At 34.0% G+C, this 21,598-nt stretch overlaps 1 protein-coding gene across 3 annotated transcripts in view; it reads right to left on the bottom strand.

Annotated features, from left to right (window-relative positions):
• Positions 1-21,598, bottom strand: part of TDRD3 (tudor domain containing 3) — a 201,819-nt gene that overhangs the window by 145,538 nt on the left and 34,683 nt on the right. The window contains exons 1-3 of one of the 3 annotated variants that reach the window (XM_025364721.1): positions 19,380-19,415; positions 13,358-13,442; positions 8,041-8,106 (exon numbers count right to left, since the gene is read on the bottom strand). Coding sequence is in view for 1 of the 3 variants with exons in the window: in XM_025364719.1 (XP_025220504.1) it covers positions 8,041-8,106; positions 13,358-13,442 (151 nt within the window). In the remaining 2 variants the exon portion in view is untranslated. Of the gene's footprint in view, positions 1-8,040; positions 8,107-13,357; positions 13,443-19,379; positions 19,416-21,598 lie in introns of those variants that run through there. The other 2 variants (XM_025364720.1, XM_025364719.1) reach the window with 2 other exon arrangements.

Genomic DNA, 21,598 nt, shown 5'->3' with positions numbered 1-21,598 from the left:
AAAAAAAAAAAAAAGAAAGAACTAAGGACAGCGATCGAAATGTCCATAAACTATTAGGTTGGTGCAAAAGTATCTGTGGTTTTTGCCATTACTTTCAATGGAAAAAACCGCAATTATTTTTGCACCAACCTAATAGTAAGTGGAAGGACAAAACGTGGTGTATCCATACAATGGAATATTACTCACCAATAAATAGGAAAAACTATCAACATATGCTATGTTATAGATTACCCTAAAAAATATTACACTAAATAAAAGAAGCCAGATACAACATATATATCATGTGATTCCATTCATGTGAAATACCAAGAAAAGACAAATTTATAGAGAAAACTTAAAAGAATACACAGAATAATGTAAGACCGTATTATTCTTATTGTAAATGGTGTTTTAAAAATTGTATCTGGAATAAGAATAGAATATATAGGAATAATAACATAATAATAACTGGCAGGTGACAGAATTACAATCAATATGCAAATATCAGCTGCCTTTCCATGTACCAGTAACAGATGGAAAGAGTAATTAAAAAAATTTTTAAACACCATTTACAATAACAAAAATAGACAGATCCAGGAATAAAGCTTACAAAAGATGCACAGCCCATATACTTCCAATAAATTATAAAACATTATAGGAAAAATAAATGAAGAGATATATCCAGGGTTGTGCTGGAGCCAGCTCATAAAAGCTCACAAGAACTTTTTATGTACATTTCTTCTTAATTCCCTGTTCAGTGATTTCATAACATAGCTCATAATCAGTCAAACAGGGAATATTTATACCACAGAAAGTGGCAAATGCTATGTGTAAGGGCTCTTTTTTGCTCTTCAGAGATGTGTTTTACCAGCATTTCACTGTTAATATCATATCACATAAAGATATCAATTGTTTTTAAGCTAATGTGCAATTTCAGTCAAAACTCCAACATGATATTTTCAAGAGTCTTAATCGTTTGATTCTAAAATCTGTATTGGCAGGGGAGAGAATGGCGTACGGAAGAATAATGTATTTTACAATCACAAGATCAGAAAATTTTGATCATTTCAAGTGTCACAAAAGAATATCTCAATTGAATCTCATATACAATACTGAAGGTAACATAGTTGATACAAGTGCTTTGCAAGAAAATTTAGCATTATCTTGTAAAGTTGAATACTGGCCTAATTCCACAATGCAGTAGGGTTCCATTCCTGTTTATATTCCTTAGGGAAACTGTTACACGTGTGCAGAGGTGTGTTGGTAAAATACTTCTGGTAGAAGGACAGGGGAAAAGCCACTGTAATCTGTAATTTGTGCCAATTTCCAAGGCCAACCACAACCATCAACTGTATGTTATTGTACTCTAAATTGGGAAAAGATGCCGACAATCAACTTCATGAGCTGGAACAAGCTGGATCCAGCACACGGCAAGCATCTAACACTATGCCTTGTACCAGTGATCTCAATGGCTCTGGACATTTACTCTGGCACTCCTGCAGCTACTACTCCAGAAACAATCTTGCTGCAGCTTCAACTATTACTGACAGGATTCTCCACAGGTCCCACTTTTTTGTGTGTAACTGGCCCAACTCCAAGGCAGCTACACCTGACTAGCATAGCCGTAAAGGAGGCTGGGAGAAAAGTATCTGGCATTTTCTTCTTCTCTACCACCAAAACTCTTAAAATGGGAAATTCCCCCAAACACAAGGAGATAATTCAGGTTTTAGGAATTACAAATATCCACTATACTTATCTTCCATGTATTGTTACCAGTCAAGATCTGTCAAGCTTTATTTTCCATTCTTTAGTTCCACTACAAAGGAGCTTTTTGTGTAACAGAAAATATTAAATATAGTGTGTGTGTATGTGTAATCTATGTGTGTATGTGTGTATGTATCATATAGCTATTAACATAAGAGTTTAAATACGCCGAATACAGGGCATCTACCCACTATTCCTTCATTGAAAATCACATCTCTAAAAGCTAACAGTCTAGCAAGAAAAGCAAACTAATACCCTCACTAAACTGAAATGGCAGCCCCTTTATTGTACACACCTTTGACATAGCATTTGTTTCACTACATTGACACAGCTGGTTTCTCAATCTCTTATTAGGCTATGTGCTCCAAGAAGAGAGAGGCTGTCTTGATCTCTGTATCCCTATCACTTGGCACAATTACACATTCAGACACTGTCTGATTAAAAAAAAGGAAATTTCTAGTGCTTTAACTATAATTTACTTAGCACTTCCTAGATACACACCAGAAAATGTTGCATGATCTTTACATAAGTGCTTTAATTTACCTCCACAAATATAAAGTACATTACGATTACTTGTATATACTAAACAAGAAAATTAAGGACAGAGGGTAAAGTACTTTACCAGTGGTCACTCAGTAAGAGGCAAATTAGAATTCCTATTCAGATCTATCTCATGCCAAAGCCTGTTTTTGTAGTGCATATTCTAAAAGTATGATAATATTTATTACATACTAAAAACATGTAGGTATAAAGGGCACTGAGAACATTCAAATTTAAAAAGTAATTATGCTCAAAAGAGGTCAAGAACATTAGAAGAGAAGGGTCACACCTCAGTTGGAATCTGAAAAATAAATAGCAGTTTGCCTGACAGCTGAGGGAAGGACGCTCAGGTGCTATAGCAACAAAAAACTGTGATCTTAGGGAAGGTGCAATTCTCTTATCTCTAAAGTAAAAGGGAAGGCTGTAATAGTTTATATTTTCTGTGTTGTTCTGAATATTGTATAGATAATACATATAAATTATTTAACATGGGACCTAGCATAGAATAGGTCCTCAACAAATGACAGAAGAAAAACAAGAACAAGAATAAGAATTATTAGAATTCACTAAAAACCAGGGTTCTCCTAGGTAAGGTAGGTGCTTGTGCCAAAAAAGATCAAGAGGGAAGCAGATGAGAATAGCATCAAGAATATTGAAAGAAATAGCTTTAGGGAAGGGAGTACCTAATCCTAATCTCAAATTTTTCAAATGATATTCATATGCAGCAAGGGAGTTTAAGTGGAAAATAAATAATAAAATTAAAACTTTCTGAATTATAAATATAGTGGTATATTTACTAGAAGATCTACCCCTTAGGAATTTTTAAAACATTTAACAAATTCCTAATAATTAAGAAATTGACAACATAATCTTGAATAGGTTTTCGCAAACTTAAGATTCCCTGAAAGTAAAAAGCCTCAATTTAACCCTCAAAATAACAGTAGGGCATATAAATTGCTCGCATTCAATCATAAAGTAATTATGGCAAATGAATACAAGAAAAGTATGTGGGACTACCAGCCAAAAGTAACACTTTTCCCAATGTATCATTTGACAATTCCCACGTTTCTATTCTTCACTTCTCTAACTTTTTGTTCCTTGGAACCAAAAAGAGAAAAAGGTAAGTCAAATAGTTTATTTTTCAATTATCGGGAAGAGTATCTATTTAAACTCCACAGAAGTCCTATTAGTAAGTACCAATAAGGACTTGTAAATAAAGCATAAAAGTTTTAGTAATCCATTTTTTCTAAAAATACAAGTAAATGTTTAATTTTAACATATAGTTCACTAAAAGAAACAAATTGTATTACTTAACACAGACTAAATTAACATATAGGAAACCTATTATCTTATTAAATCAAAAGTTAACACTTTTTTCAATTCCTTTTCTTTTTAAAAACATCCGATTTCTAGACTATCCAAGGGCAAGAGAACCTTCACTTTCAATTTTAAGGCAGTGAAGCCATCTTGTGGTTGATGTCAGTATTGCTGAGGTTTTGAGACCAGTCACTCCTACTTGGGAAAATTAGGTCAATCATAGTTTTACATTTAAAAAGGTATATACAACATGTCATTCTTAGAACTTAAAAAAAAAATAAACATAGAACTGAAAGACTGTACAGTTAGGACTCCATAGTAGTACATAAGGTCCTCAAGTAGCTGAATTAGTAACAAAGTATTTTGAAACTAATCTGTATTTTATAATTAACTTTTAGTTTAAAAAGCTACAGCAAAATATTAAAATTGGAGAAGAATATTAAACAGTTATACTTCCTTTTTATCGTGACTTTTTCCATAATTTTTAGCTTACAAGCTGCTACAGCAGTCCTAGGACTTTGTAATATCCAAGAAAAACAAAGCACACCCTGAAAAACTCAGAAAATAAGTTGCAAAATATGGCTTCCCTACCACACCTCCCTCCAGTCACAATTTTTACAGTTTTTGAATCAAATATGAAGTACCTATAAGAAAATCTGGAAGCCTGGAAAAAACTGTCATCGTCCAACTCTCACCACTTTTTAAGGGAACTTTGTGGAGAAAAGACAGAAATTGAAAAGTATGTTAAGAAGAAAATGGAAGAAAGAGAAAAGAACCTGAGCAAAACTACTATATTAATTAGTAATAAAGTTACTTCTACTTTTGCCATTCTACCTTCTCCCAAAATAATCAATGATAGTAGCAATTACTAAGACTTTAGTTTCAAAGCTTCGGGACAATGCCTTTCTGAAGGCCTCTGATGTGTTGTAGAACAAGAGATGTAAATTCAGTATGTCCGGGTGTAGCTGTCCTCTAACTGCAGACTTAAAATCTTGCTTACCTGATCACAGATCTATCAGTTCTCCAATCTCCCTTTCCATTCTCAAGTTCCCAAATGCTGAAAACAGCATTATCTAAGTCTTATTAATTACAAAAATAATAATACACACTGTGTGATCATTTACTTTGGGCTTTCAGGAGATGAAGTTTGAAGACTCCTCTCTACACTCCTTTAATCTACTTCCAAAAAAAATTACTGATTTGTCTTGGGGAAGCTCCAGTGCATTGTATTGAGCCTCAGGCCTAGTGAATGAGATTCCAAGGTGGTTGGAAAACACATGGGTGAGGCCCTTTCAAAGGGACCACACAAGGTTAACGGAGGCAGCTTCTACTAAGATGGCACCCTCCTCCCCGCAACATGTTGCTTTTTAACTCTTTGCTTCTTAAATATTGGGCCAAATGCTCTCCAATCCTCACTCTCCTTTGGCTTTCTCTCTCAGAAATGGTAATTATCAGATGGGCTTGGAACTTAGTAGAAACAGTCAGAGCTTGCTTTAATTCTACCAAAGACTAACCTACCTCAAGTAGTAGAATTCTGCATGGGGCTTGGGGCCAAAACCCAGACAAAAATCATTTACCAATTTGCCTTACCTTATGCATTGAATCCCCTTGAAGGTCTCTCAGTAACAAGATACCCATAATAAGGATTCATATATTCTTAGACTTTCAAGACAAAAATACCATCCTAAATTGCTCATAATTCTCGAAGTTTGCCATATGCATTCTGCTGGATTTAGCATTATCTCATTTAGGTCTTCAATGTTGTAAGGGAGTAGTATTTAAATGATAAGGAAATTAAAATCTAGCGAGATTAACTAACTTATGAAAAGTCACAAAAACTAATAAGCAGGAGAAAGAAGATTTAAATCCACGGCAATGACCCTATGTCTGGATGTCTCCAATCTGTTCCTGATCCCTATCATTTAATGCCCCTCCACCCTCAATCAGAACATGCCACAACCATGCCTCCTCTGCTTCTTGAAATAGTCTATCATATATTTTAAGTTTTCTAAGTTAGTTTCTGGAACATTGGTTTTTAGTACGCCCTATTTGAAAGATCACTAGATAACCCAGTTTTTTCTTTCTTTCACTCTTTTCTAATATAAAAAGAAAACTAAAAAATATCATTTTATACCAAAATCTGGCATGGTCAAGAGATAGGCAGATTACTTATTCAAATATTCTGTTTGCCAAATGTTGTCGTATATCTTATGCACAGATTCAAACAAAGTTAATTTAAACAAGAACTATAACTTACATAATGTTAGTAAGTGATCAGTAGTGTCTGATTCTAGAGTCATGCATTTATAGTCATCATTAATGGCAAAATGCTGGTTAATAAAAGTATTCCAATGAAGACATAAATAAGGAGCTTTTACTACATTAGTCTTATTTTACTAACAAAGAAACCAAAATAGTTCAATTCACATCTAAAATATATTCCTTGAATATTTACTTTGGTTTAAGATAGTTACATTTTTATGTAACATATGGATTTTTAACTAAAGACAAACCAAATGAGTAATTTCTGTGTGTCAACTTCTAAAATGTTTATTTAAATTATTTTTCAAAACATCTTCATTAATACGGTGAAGACAATTATTAATGTGAGAATAATATATATTCTTATATGACATATAAGAATAATTCTGTGAAAAGGCCAGTCACGGTGGCTCAGACCTGTAATCCCAGTACTTTGGGAGGCTGAGGTGGGCAGATGACTTAAGGTCAGGAGTTTGAGACCAGACTGGCCAACATGCAGAAATCCCATCTCTACTAAAAAATACAAAAATTAGCCAGGCATGGTGGCGTGCGCCTGTAGTCCCAGTTACTAGGGAGGCTGGGGCAGGAGAATCACCTGAACCCAGGTGGTGGAGGTTGCAGTAAGCTGAGATCATATCACTGCACTCCAGCCTGGGCAACAGAGCAAGACTCCGTCTCAAAATAATAATAATAATAATAATAATAATAATACTTCTGTGAATAATAATTCTAGAGAACTGTTTATTAATATTGTATTGGAAGAATGTAATGAAAGGAAAAAATATAATCAATGAGGAAGAGCTAGCAGAGATAACAAATTTTTGTTTCATGTGAAAACTTACATTTGCATTAAGAATGTTTTAAAAGATAAAATTTGACACAGAATAATCTAAATCAGAAAGTTTTAAAGTTATTTTTCTTCTTGCTAGTTACATTCAAAGGAAATCTTAAAGAGACCACTGTGCAAAATTTTTAAAAGTAAAAACGCTCTGAAAGGGTGAAGGGAGCAGACAAGAGTCTCTGTACTACTATCCTACGAACTTGTAGCAGAGGTGAGTTCTCAGCATCTTTTAGGACACACAGAGAAACCAGAAAACCAAGAATCAGAAAACTTCAAAATTTTAAGTAAAATAATGTAAGGATGTACAGACACTGCTTTGATATTATTTACTTTTCCTATAGAGATCTGTTGCACTCAACAGACCTAGTCGAGATTGTTGCTTACTTTTCTAAATATGCTTCCTAGAACTCTACATCTCCTGGAAAACTGTTCAAAATGCAAATTCTTGGATTCCATCCTAGTCCTACAGAATCAGAAACTCAGACAGGAGTAGAAGTGGTTTGAGGTCCAGCAATTTGTGTTCTAGCCAGACCTCTGGGAAATTCTGGTGCACACTGAAGTCTGAGATAGCCACTATAACCAAAAGAAAAAGAAATGTAAAGAAACTGGGGAGGATTCTAAGAACAACAGAGATGAAAGAAAAGCTTGAGACTGAGAATAAACAAAGGAATCAAGATAGATGGCTTTAGCAAAAAGAAATGTGTGGCAGTGACATTTATGTCTTCACGTATATAATTATTCACAAAGGAAGGTAACCAGATGTACTCCATTTCTCCTGACGAAAGACAAAGAAGACATGGACTTTAACTTGCAGGGTAAAAGTTTAGGTAAAAATATAATTAAAGTTTGCTGACACAAAAAAATTCATAACACGAATACATATGTGTGTACTGCAAAATGATTGCAATAAACAAATGCACAGCTTCACCAAATTGCTCCTAATACTTTCCTAATCTTATATTTGTATATAATAAGCTCATTAAATAAACGTTAACAGTTTATTAAGGTAACTAAAATAAAAAGGTAAATAAAATTGAAAGATAGGAAAAGGTCATTGTAATGAGTGCCAGTTACATCTGGTAAGTCTCGCGGTTCATATAAGGATGCCATAGCTAAAATTCCTGAAACAAAAGGTTGTGTTTTTTTTAATGCTGAAAAGTCAAAAAAGTTTAATTCTTAATAATTTTCCATGGAAGTCACCATAACAATGACTTTGTGACCTGTTCACCTCCAGAGTATTTCGCAATTGCAGTCTTTATTGACAAAAAATAATTCCAGTAATTTAGTTCACATTTATTGTAGTTAGCATAATTTAAGAAGTTATTGATTTTCTTTACCTTTTCTACCTTTCCACTATTGATGTCACTGGGGAGGAATTTCTTGCCAATTGTTCTCAGATCTGTCTAAAATAAAAATATTATTATTAAAATGGAATTACAGAAAAGAGTAAACTTAAAGCTAATCTGATGAACAAAAGATGAAATTACTTATGGTTGGTGAAACAAAAACTCAGTTTAACTGGTCATGAAATCTACATGTATTATCAATCCTTCAAGTAACATAGTCCCATAATACGTTGTTTAAAGTTTACCAGTAAGATGAACAGCAACACATAAGGCCTTAATCCTGGTCATATTTCTTTAAGTAACCTTTTTCCTTACTAACTCTTCTCTACTAAAATCCAAAACTTAATTCATGTAAATTGTGATCTTACTAAAAAATACCACATTCCAAAATCAAATGACAGCTTTTGAATACATATACATAGCATATTTTTAAAAACTGAATCCGATATAACCTTGACATTACATAAAAACATATCACCCTATAGGCTATGATATCTGTAACATAAAGCTACATAACATACAATATCCCAGGATACAATACCACTGGAATACCAAAGAAGTTATAGTAACCTTTACTATGGTAATTTCATTTGCTTAAACAAGTTACAGAAATAGAAGTTGGTAAACAATGACCGTGAAAATGCAGAAGTACCTGTAACTCAGCAAGGAAAATATAAGAACTAACATAAACAAAGCTACAGCATTCACGACATTAAAAAAGAAAATTCTGACTACACAATCTACCTAAAAAAACGGAACATTTTAGGACTGTGTCCTCTTCAGAAAGTGAAAATATAAAGGAATGGTAAGAGACTTGCTCAGAGGAAAACTGTCAGTACTCATAAAAAAGGTCCAATTATTTAAACTAATAAATTATCTTGATGCTTGAGATAGTGGATTAGCATAGTAACTGAAGCTGGCTGTATTGTTTTATTTCTCCTTATAGTAAACAGTAGCTCTTCATCACCTTAAGAACAAGATAAAAGGAAACAGACTTAGAGTACATTTAACCACATAAATTATAAGGGAAAAATTTTTACTTAAGGAGAAAACACTAGAAGATTAAAATTATTGTGATGTGAAATGAATACATACAGAGGGGCAGAACCACCTTCTTTTAACACCTACCATAACAGAATATCCTCCTATTTGAAATATCCACGTGGTCAGCTCAAGAAATGAGAATATAAGTTACATAATCCCCACAGATTCTTTCCAGTTTTTTACTGCTGTGATTCATAACTTACTCTTTAATGTAACGCAGGGATCACTCAAACTAAAACTCACTGAATAGAACTGCATGGCAAATTAAAAGCCAAATCCAGACTCGTGTAACAGTGCTTTAGGCTTATGCTTTTTGCAACCTCAATCCAATAACAGAATGAAAAGAAACATAAACTGTACCTCACGTTGTACTCCTTTTCACTTGGAAAGTACTGAATAACATAGGGGTAAAAAAAATACTTTCTTACACCAGCCTTCCCTATATTAAGATGGTTTTAAAATTAAATGTTAATAGATGTGAAGCACTCAGTATAATGACTTGCACAGAGTAAGCACTCAATAAATGTTAGCCATCCTGTTTATTTTAGTGAGTATAAAACATGCACTTTTTAAAATCATCTGAACATACATAACCATCATATCAATAATGTAACTAACAGTTCATGAAAACATTTACATTATTTTGAAGTCACCCAAAAGCTGAAATATTTAAATATGAATGAGAAACAGAATATATACAAATGTTATAATATATCATGGTCCCTCATTTCTGGTTTTGATCAATAATTATGAAATTTCATTCAAATGAAAATGAGCCATCACTGTAAAGTAAACGAGCACTAGACAAAAATCCTAAATTTTGATCCATCCCAACTGTAATTAAACAATCATATGATCTAGGACACTGTCACCAATTCTCTAAACCCAGTTAATTTACTTTTCTATAAAATGGAAAAACACCACCAACCCTATCTCACAAAGTTGTTGTTAAGCTAAAAGAAGACTACACACTCAAAGTTTACATAATTTCTAAAGTGCCATACATATATATAGTATATAGGCCGGGCGCGGTGGCTCAAGCCTGTAATCCCAGCACTTTGGGAGGCCGAGACGGGTGGATCACGAGGTCAGGAGATCGAGACCACCCTGGCTAACACGGTGAAACCCCGTCTCTACTAAGAAATACAAAAAGCTAGCCGGGCGAGGTGGCGGGCGCCTGTAGTCCCAGCTACTCGGGAGGCTGAGGCCGGAGAATGGCGTGAACCCGGGAGGCGGAGCTTGCAATGAGCTGAGATCCGGCCACTGCACTCCAGCCTGGGCTACAGAGCGAGACTTCGTCTCAAAAAAAAAAAACAAAAAACAACAAAAAAACCCATATATATAGTATATGTCCTTAAATATACAAATGTTATTTTGATGTATTTTTAGCAAGATGAAAATGATCTACCAAATCTTTAAATGCCCTAAATTCATACTATAAAGACAATTTTATTATTCAGATGCCATTATATCAGGATTGCTAGGACGATGACTGGGTCCAAGAATGCTGTTATATTGAACAACAAAAAATAATAATACAGGAAAACTTTTAGCCTGTAAAATTTTAAAAATAATTTTCAAAGCATCTACCTACCCACACACACACACATATGCACATATAAATACACACACACACACACAGACACACAATCCCTATTTACTTAAGTAAATGCAAGATAATATCTATTCGGTGAATCATTTTATATTATACAGAATCGTAAAAGAAATAAAAATATAATTTGTTTTTAATTTTTTACTAATGGATAGTGATCAGTAATTTAAGACTGGGCTATCATTAAGTATTTTTCTGAACAATTCCGGTAGTTGAAAGTAAAACTTTCATGCTGGATTTCAATGTCATTTCGTAATATTCTTACTCCCCAATTTAAAAAGCAAAAATTAAAAACATTCCTTTTCAACATAAAAAGCTAAGCCTAAAAGTTACATAGCAGATCTGAGGCAGCTATCTTTAGAAAGGCCAGCTTACAAGGTTAGCCCCAGGCTGGCAGCTAGGGACTTTGCACTTGGACCATTCCCTAACTAAAAATGTAGTTCACTGTATGGATTATTCATATAAACAATATGATTTATGGTGGACATCTGTTTTCTGGGAGGGATCTGAAATTCTGGTACCTTTGCAGGCAGCCCAATAAAGGCCTTAGGTATTAGCCTCCAGAGGGCTTCCCTGGAGAGAAACACTACATATATGTTACTTTAGTGTTCACTGTTAGATAAAGGAACAAGCTCAGTGTGTACCCCATAGAAAGAAGACAAGAAAATTTGTTGATGGATTATCCTCCCAATATACAATTAGCTATGCATGTGTGGGTACGTACATATATGTACAATAAGAATCAATAATGCATGTCTTTCTCAACTAGTGGTTAATTTCCCACAATCACTCGAAAGTTGAAAAAAATTCAACAGAATACTATAAATGCCTAAATTTTATTAATAAGATGATAAATTTGGATAGATAGATTATTTGTCTGGTATAGGCTTCACCCTAATCAAAAAGCTTTTTTCCTATCATATGGCATCACAGCTTTGGACTGTAGTATTTAACCATATATTTCAGGGAAAATATAAAAGACAAATTAACTCATTCAGATAATAGTCAACATGCACCTCTTATGAGCACTGCACAAATACTTCATCTTGATTTATTTTATTCAAATTTTCATACCAATTATAATTTATTGCTATTTACCTAAGCACATAAATAAAAAACCCCAGCAAATTGTCATAAAATCTCTTTCCTAGAATCTTTAGAAAGTTTTTCTTAAATAAACAAGAAAATAGAGTCCTTTATAATATTTTTAAACAATAGAATTAACTAATTTCAATGCAAGACAAAGAAAAATAAAGTTTTTAGTCAAAAATAACATGCATAATTTCTAGCTAATTCTTACTATTAAAAAATTAGTCTTTTATTTATTAAAAACCTAAATACTTAGCTCAGAAACCAAAATAAACGATCTTTTCTTGTTAAATAAAATTCAAAGAAGCTGAAAAAAAAATGACTCAGTTTAGGACATAAATTTTATCTATTTAAACCTAAGCTAATTCTATAAATATAAATTTAAGTAATTTTTTTAAAGTTAGATTTATACATTTATTTATATTTTAAATGTTCCTTGTGCCCATCATTTCTGCTTTACATTGATTTTGCAGTGATATGATGGATTTGTCAGACTATAGTTCTCTTAGAAATTTCATTGACCATATATCATAGTACATAAATTTGATTGTTTATAGCTTATTATAAAGCTACAGAGAAAAACAATCAGAGGGTAACTGTAGGAATGAGAAAAGAACATTTGTTTACTTACTTTTTTTTTTTTTTTTTTTTTTTTGAGACAGAATCTCGCTCTGTTGCCCAGGCTGGAGTGCAGCAGCACAATCTCAGCTCACTGCAACCTCCACCTCCCGGGTTCAAGCGATTCTTCTGCCTCAGCCTCCTGAGTAGCTGGAATTGCAGGTGCATGCCACCACGCCCGGCTAATTTTTGTATTTATACTAGAGATGAGGTTTCACCATATTGCCCAGGCTGGTCTCAAACTCCTGATCTTATGATCCACCTGCCTTGGCCTCCCAAAGTGCTGGGATTACAGGAGTGAGTCACCGTGCCTGGCCTGTTTACTTACATTTTTATTTCAAACAATTTTTATAACTCTTGAAAAAATCCAAAAGCCAATCCAATTATGGAAAAAAAAAAACAAAAAACCGCTAGAGGGTTGAGTGGAGAAAGAGTTGAAAAGAAATATACACTAAAACATTAACAGTAATTATAAGCAGATTTAATTTTCTTATTTTGATCTTCTATTTTTTCTGAAATATTCCACAATAAGTATTATTTCTATCATCATGAAAAGTTATTTCGAAACAATAAATACCACTGTCAAAAACCTATAACCTAGCTAGAGTTTCTATGTAAAAGGGAATTCATTTTAATGAATAGTCAGTTTTTACTACTATTATATAGCTACTATAAATGTTAAAAAAAGTCTGTAACTGATCAGTGGATGAAAAATAGGAATGTTAATTTCATTTTTTCCTTTTTCATTGGATTTTGTATAATAGATACTAACAACTTGCTAATATGAGATTACCAAATTCAACAAACATCACTACAACTTAAAATGGAAAAAATAAGAAAGATGTTCTCTATATTCATTATCATATAACCCAATTTATTCTGAGACTTTTTTATAAATATAGCTTCCAGATTTCAAATGTTTACAAGTTAATAAATATAACCTACATTGAGAGCAATCAGGATGATGTCATTTACATTGACTTTGTCAGGAGAGCTTGTGCAAGCTTCAATGCCTTCATCTGAAAGATACCTGTTAAAATAAAATATATGGCTTAATATTATCTAAAATCAAAATTAACCAAAATTCTTTTCTTAAGTCTACATGCAATTTTGTTTTCTACTATAAAGTGCTTCTGCTACAAATACTAGGGAAAGAGTCTTGGATATGGATTCCCTGTTTATTTACTATTTCTTTTTTTTTTTTTTTTTTTTTGAGGCGGAGTCTCCCTCTGTCGCCCAGGCTGGAGTGCAGTGGCCGGATCTCACCTCACTGCAAGCTCCGCCTCCCAGGTTTACGCCATTCTCCTGCCTCAGCCTCCCGAGTAGCTGGGACTACAGGCACCCGCCACCTCGCCCGGCTAGATTTTTGTATTTTTTAGTAGAGACGGGGTTTCACCGTGTTAGCCAGGATGGTCTTGATCTCCTGACCTGGTGATCCGCCCATCTCGGCCTCCCAAAGTGCTGGGATTACAGGCTTGAGCCACCGCGCCCGGCCTTATTTACTATTTCTTATAGAACAGATGAACAGTACATACTTTTCTTTTGTACCCTTAAAGAGATACTGTGTTAATAAGATTATTCATATGCTTTCTGAGAAAAGCTATTTAAATGTCAGTATACTTAAGGAATGTATAAGCTACTCTTTGCTATTATACAAATATAATCTCGACTTAAGTATCTGTTAATACAGTAAGCTCTTAAAAAGAGATTGAGATGTGCCATAAAAATAAAACTAAAATCAACACGGTTTTAAACTCAGTACAGCAGAACTTCTCTGTGGACTTTCTCACATTATCTTCTCAAGTCCCCTTTCTTTCACATAATGTTCTCAAGGATCCTTCAATAAAGAATATCAATTCCAATAACATAAAGATAGGCAACTTTTTACAATACATCTTTTACTTTTCCTATTTCTTTTCAGTTTTTTTTTTACTCATTGTCTTATTTGCCCTTTTTTCTTTTATCCAGTCCAAACCAACTATGCATCTGTCAGAGACAATTAATTCAAGAGTAAAGAGATTATTGAATCCAAAGGAAAAAAATTCATCTGTATCCATACCCATGAACATTTTGAAACTCTCTGATAAACTCAACAACTCTGGAATCAACCATCAAAAAGTCCACTTGTAAAAACCCTGATTAATATCTCACATTTTTTATAATCAGTATCAATCCCTTTAACCAAAGAGCTAATGGTACCATCATCACTGCAGACATTCTTTCACAGTTAAAAGGATCCAAGACTGCTAGTCTAAGAGATCTAACTCAAGCTCATTTTTGATGAACAGCAATTCCACCATCAACCCTCAACACTAGACTGATTCTAAGATACTTATCAAAGAAAACCTTGCCCAGAAATAGCAACCAAAAGAAGTGCCTTTAAGAATTAGAGAATACTTTCTCCAAAGTAAAAAAGCAAGTGAAAAGAAATGTGAATAGTTAGAACAGTACAGAAGAGCAATAGAAGATTAAAGTAGATAAGCCAATGAGCAAGACCAAGGAGGTAAAAGTCAGAAAAATATATATTTAAATCAAACCAAGAATGTTAACAAAATTAGGTACTATTAAAAGTTTAAGACAATGACACTGCTGAACCACAATGATAAATGAAGGCAAGTAGTTAAATGGGTGACAGAGAAAATACAAGTATATAGATGAGTCAGTAAGAATGAATAGATGGTAGGGAGGAATGACAGTATATAAGTGACCATGGAATACAAATATCTGCAGTCAATTTAGATGGTTAAAATATTGCTTTAACTCAAAATGGCTATAGTAATTTCTTTATTATCCTGTTAATTTTTCACTATTTATAGTGAAAATAGTTAACTTTTCACTATTAAATAGTTAATTTTTTTCACTATTAAATAAAATTAAATTTTCACTATTTGTCCAACTGTATCTGTAACTCTAATTAATCATCTTACAAATTCACTTTCATAAATATTATGCCCCTCTTAAGTGAAAAGTATTGTGTGAAATCAGTAATAATATTAGTAAAATGATGAAAATTAAACACCTGCCCTCAAGAAGTTTACCATCTCCTATACAGCATAATACAATACATAAACAGCTATCATACAAGGCCAAAATAACTATAAAAATGTTATAGGGGTTCAAAGAGGCTGTGGGATGGGAAAAAGTACACAGAAAAGGAACAATGTAATCAAAAACTTGGAAGTGAGTAAGCGTGAAGTACCTTCTAGGGATAATATCCTAGAGCTTTCTGACTGGAAAATGGAGAGGAAACAAGAGATAAGTATAAGTTGAGACCAATTTTAGAAAGCAACAGTGCACAAAAGGATATGGGTGATAAATTAAATTATGATTGACTGATTACAAAAACATAGCTTTCCAAGCTCCTACACAAGAGGGAAACAGTATGCAATGACTAATAGAATATTTTGTTTTCTAGAAAGAAAACTGTAGAATTAAAGAATTATAGGATGTCAGATGAACTAGAATAGATCTTTAAAAATAATCAAAATTCACCTCTTCAACTTTACAGATGGAGTCCTAGAGATGTAAATTAAACTTGCCCCCAAAAATACAAATTTAGAAGATGCAAAGTTAAAAACAAGAATGACTCCTAACTCCCAATTCAGCACTCTTTCCATCACAACACACCATTTTCAGCTGAGTGCAGTGGCTCATGCCTGTAACCTCAGCACTTTGAGAGGCCAAGGCAGGTGGATCACCTGAAGTCAGGAGTTCGAGACCAGCCTGACCAACATAGCGAAACTCCATCTCTACTAAAAATACAAAATTAGCCAGGCGTGGTGGCACATCCCTGTAATCACAGCTGCGTGGGAGGAGGATGAGGCAGAAAAATTGCTTGAACCCTGGAGGCGGAGGTTGCAGTGAGCTGAGATCATGCCACTGCACTCCAGCCCGGGCAACAAGAATGAAACTCTGCCTTAAAAAAAAAAAAAAAAAAAATTCATTTATCAAACAATTAATGCTGATACTAGTGATATGATAATCTCATAAACAAAAGCCAGCAGCTATCCAAATCAGTTTCCTAATCAGCTAGACACTTCAGCAACTCACACACACAAAAGCAGAACTAGACAAATTCAACTGGTGAGCTCCAAAGTACATTAAACAAGAACAGGTAAATAGGTATAAAACTCATTTTATAAAAGCAATCATGCTGTTCCCTTCTGCATAGTAGAAGATCAGGAAAATAATATCAACTAATTATTACATATTCAAGTTTTCAGAAGAATAAAAATATCCCATCCCTACAAAATATTAAAAGGTAAAGTCTAACAAAAATTCTAAAGGCAGAGTTGTAAGGGGTTGGAAATTTGCCTTTATCTGCATAAATCAAATATGTGATTTCTTTCAAACAAGGCCCATACATCACATTGCTGGACTTAAAATTATATTACAAAACAGCATAGTACTGGCACAAAAGTAGGCAATTATACCAATGGAACAGAATAGAGAACCTCGAAATAAAGCCAAATACAGTCAACTGATCGTCAACAAAGCATACAAAAACATAAACTGGGGAAAGAACACCCTATTTAATAAATGGTGCTAGGAAAACTAGTAAGCCACATGTAGAAAAATGGAACTGGATCCCTATCTCTCACCTTATTCAAAATTCAACTCAAAATGGATCAAAGATTTAAATCTAAGACCTGAAATCATGAAAATTCTAAACATTTTCATGGTTTAGAAATTCTAAACACTGGAAAATTCTTCGGACATTGGCATAAGCAAAGAATTCATGACTAAGACCCCAAAAACAAATGCAACAAAAATAAAAAGTAGAACTTAATTAAACTAAAAACTTCTGCACAGCAAAAGAAATCATCAGCAGAGTAAACAGACTACCCACAGAGCAGGAGAAAATATTTGCAAACTATACAATAAGGACTAGAATCCATAATCTACAAGGAACTCAAACAAATCAGCAAGAAAGAAAAACAAATAATCCCATCCAAAAGTGGGCAAAGGATGGAAACAGACATTTCTCAAAAGAAGATATACAAAAAACAGCCAATGAACATATGAAAAAATGCTCAGCATCACTAATCACCAGGGAAATGCATATCAAAACCACAATGAGAAACCACCTTACTCCTCTAAGAATGGCCATAATTAAAAACAACAACAACAACAACAACAACAACAAAAACCATAGATGTTGTCGTGATGTGGTTTACACTGCTGGCAGAAATGTAAATTGGTACAACACTATAGAAAACAGTATGGAGATTCCTTAAAGAACTAAAAGTAGATCTTACCATTTGATCCAGCAGTCCTACTACTGGGTATCAACCCGAAGGAAAAGAAGTCATTATATGAAAGGACACATGCATACACATGTTTACTGCAGCACAATTTGCAATTGCAAAGATGTGGAACCAACTTAAGTGTCCATCGCCCAAAGAGTGAATAAAGAAAATGTGGCATATATACACCATAGAATACTACTCAGCCATAAAAAAAGAATTGAAATAATGTGTTTTGCAACAACTTGGATGGAGCTGGAGGTCATTATTCTACATGAACTACAGGAATGGAAAACCAAATACATTATGTTCTCACTTGTAAGTGGAAGCTAAGGCATGAGGGTGCAAATACATACAGAGTGATATAATGGACTCTGGAGACTCCACCGGGGTAGGTTAGGACAGGGTGAGGGATAAAAGACTACATATTGGGTACAGTGTACACTGCTCGAGTGATGGGTGCACTAAAATTTCAGAATTCACCACTATAGAACTTATCTAGGTAACCAAAAACCACCTATACCCAAAAAACTATTGAAATAAGAAAATAATAAGGCCTGTAAAAGGTTTTCTGAACATAACAAAACCAAAAAACGTAAGCCTTATAGGTTTACTCCATGATTTTCAAGAAACAGGGCACCCATTCACAGCTCTCCCTGAATAATATCTTACTGATCCTTTTGTTAATACTGGACAATTGTCACAGACGGACTGAGCCTAAATTAACCACACTTTGGGATTTACAAATTAATCTTTTCATTTTTATAAACATTTAGAACTCCAATATTACCAATGAATAAAACAAGTGATAAAAAACAAAAACTCAAAGACCAACATGTGCTTCAAGAACTTCAGTAACACAGTAACTGAAGAACAACACAACACAGGATTCATCAGTCTTAACTGTGGTAATCAGGAAAGAAAGCAACTGAAAAGTGAAGCAGGCACTCCAGTTACAGTCCCCGTGCATACACCCACCTGGTGGACCTTGAGAGAAGAGAATTACCATCAGTTCCCATGTGCCATCTTTGAACACCTAAAATCCAAGGGCATTGATACAAAAGAAGAAACTGACACCAGAAGGTTCTTGTTTACTAAAACAGCCAGCAAAAGCACACTTTTTTTTTTCACTCTCTAATGAAGATTTTGGACATTAATATTATAAAACCACTTATTACCATTGAAAACATCTGAATACATTTTACTGATGGGCAGGGCATTAAAAGGCTAAATTTCTGCATGATACAAAACAAACAAATATTTCTCACTAGTTTTACCTTCAAATAATGCAATTTTTAAGTCACCGCAGGATAGTAAGTGTTCACTTTTTTTTTTTTTTTTTTTAAATAGGGTCTCACTTTTCACCAGGCTGGAATGCGGTGGCACAAACGCAGCTCACAAAAGCCTCAACTGCCTGGGCTCAAGCAATTCTCATGGCTCAGTCCCCCAAGTAGCTGGGATTACAGGCACTCGCCACTATGCCCACCTAATTATTTTATTTGATAGAGATGAGATTTCACCATGTTGCAGAGGCTGGTCTCCAACTCCTGAGCTCTAACAATCAGCCCATCTGGGCCTTCCAAAGTGCTGGATTGTGGGCATGAGCCACCACACCCAGCCTTAAGTGCTCAAAATTTTTTAAAAAGGGATTTTAGAAAATGCTTCCTTTGGTAAATGCTTCTATTTATGAGAAGATGTCAAAATTCTTAGAATCACTTAACTGTCTTCACCTCGTGTTCATATGTCACTTGGCATATCAAACAGACATGTCCAAACCATAGCTCAAGAATCTCGATTGGCAGAAAACTGTGATAAAACAAACACTATTGTTTTAAACTCATTGCTCCAGATGGTAGATCTCCATTACCACCCTTTACCATCAGTAAGGAAAGAAGAGGGCCAATTTTCTTTTGATCCATTTCTTTGAAAGCAGGTAAAATCGGTGAATCTAATTTACTTACTGGCTATGATGTATAGATAATGAAAAGGAGCAAGGCAAACTACAGATCAGCTGACTGAGCTAAAGAGGGCAGCCATGTCTGCATGAGGATTGGTAAAGCAGTTACTGTGTCAGATTTGATTTTTAGCTTTTAGATTTCTGTAAACCAAACAAAACAGGGCTCAGCCTGTATGTGGTACATGTGCTTTGTACTTACCAAACGTATTAGTTTATTTAAATTATTTGCTCCTGTTCACTTCCAAGTTGTCTTTGACATACAGTGTTGTGCCATAAGTGTACTTCAAATAGTATAACATTCATAGCCAACTTCTTTTCCAAGCAAGAAAAGAACCAAGTATCTTTTAGGTCACTTTGTACACACCGGGAGAGCAAAGAACACAATTACGCCTGTAACAAACGGTTCTCTGGTGAGTTGTTTACATCACACTAAAAAGTATCAAATCATTCAGTCTGGTCATTGATGTAAATATTTTACAAACTGGACATATAAAGAACCCATGCTTGCTTCAGACTTCGAGGACTACTTATATTTTTAAGGAGGAGGAATGTTTTAATTGGCCAGAAAGTGAGCCATAAAAGCAAACACAAAGTTTTATTCTCTTTTACCCACTGCCACCCATTGAAATAATGAATGCTCATTCAAATCTGAACTGCAACGTAAAATATTGATTTTGATTATTATTATTCCTAAAATAATCAAATACAGAATTATTGCACATTGATATAAACTAGGCTGATGACACATGAAAAGTCTTTAAAATGCCAATGAGAAAACCAAGAGTGAAAACATTCTTCACAAATGGATAGGGACTATGTCAAAAAAAATAAGAAGATATCTGGACAGTGACTGGTAAATGGTGTTCTTAATTGCCCCTGAATAAAACCCAAATCAAATGGTTTCATGCAGTTTTTGGGGTCTCTAACCTATACCTGATTATTTGCTACCATACTGAGGTTACTAGCCCCCACATACGATATCAAAATACCAAAATGGGAGTTTGATAAATTAACTCTTCCTTAGCCACAAAGAAAATAAAGATAACTAATTCCCAATTACCCAAGCTAAGGTGGGACAAGAGAGGGAAAAAAACATAAAAGATAATTTTAAAAAAAAAACTTCTATTAAAGGATATTTTTGATCTCAGCAAATACGGTAGTTCCTGACCTACTACAAATTCCCAAAACTTTAATGTTGTAAAGATATTTTTAAAAATTTACCCATAAGAAGATCTCTGTTCACTCTGCCTATCCTGTTTCTGTCTCCACAGTGTAAACTAATTGTAATACACCTGCCAAAAAATTGTTTTATCTATTATTCTTATAGACTCTTAATATACCACACCTAGCCAGAGACACTGGAAGAATTAACTTGCCGATTCCCTCCTCTAGGGCAGAAGGAAATGGCTTGCAAGTTCTTGTTTATGAATATAACGTGGGAAAATACAGTATTTTGCCATAATGAGTAACAAGATTAGTAAGGTAAAAATGCTAGTAAGAATTGGGGCACAAGATTTTCTTCAGATAACCTGGTAAAAATAAAATCAATATATTCAATACAGCTTACAGATATATTGAAAGGATTGCAGATGAGAATACAAGATGGAACACCAGCAGTTAGTTGAATGAATCCATGAATTCCATGGCAAAAGCTCTATTAAGCATAACAAACAGAAGGATCAGAATTCTACAAAATGTAATTCAGAAGAGTGAGTACTACAAAAAATGGTGGAAAATGAAAAAAGAGGTTTTTTATTTTGCTACCCTTAACAACCAAGTATCTCTTCTATTAATATTACCACATTTTCTTTTCTTGTCTAGGCAAAGTAGCCACTTCCTATCCCAAATTGAATACCACAATCTGTATTCCAACAATTAAACAAGGACTTGAATCAATGCTAGCTTAAAAATTTAATTTTCTCTGTGGCTTATATGTAAATGGATCAGATAAATAAAGGTACATATTATTTAAAGTATTTCTAA

This window comes from Theropithecus gelada, chromosome 17 (genome assembly GCF_003255815.1).
Source record: "Theropithecus gelada isolate Dixy chromosome 17, Tgel_1.0, whole genome shotgun sequence".
In the NCBI taxonomy this organism is placed as follows: domain Eukaryota; kingdom Metazoa; phylum Chordata; class Mammalia; order Primates; family Cercopithecidae; genus Theropithecus; species Theropithecus gelada.
The sequence above is the reverse complement of the archived record's forward strand: the minus strand, read 5'-3'. Positions and strand labels throughout refer to the sequence as shown.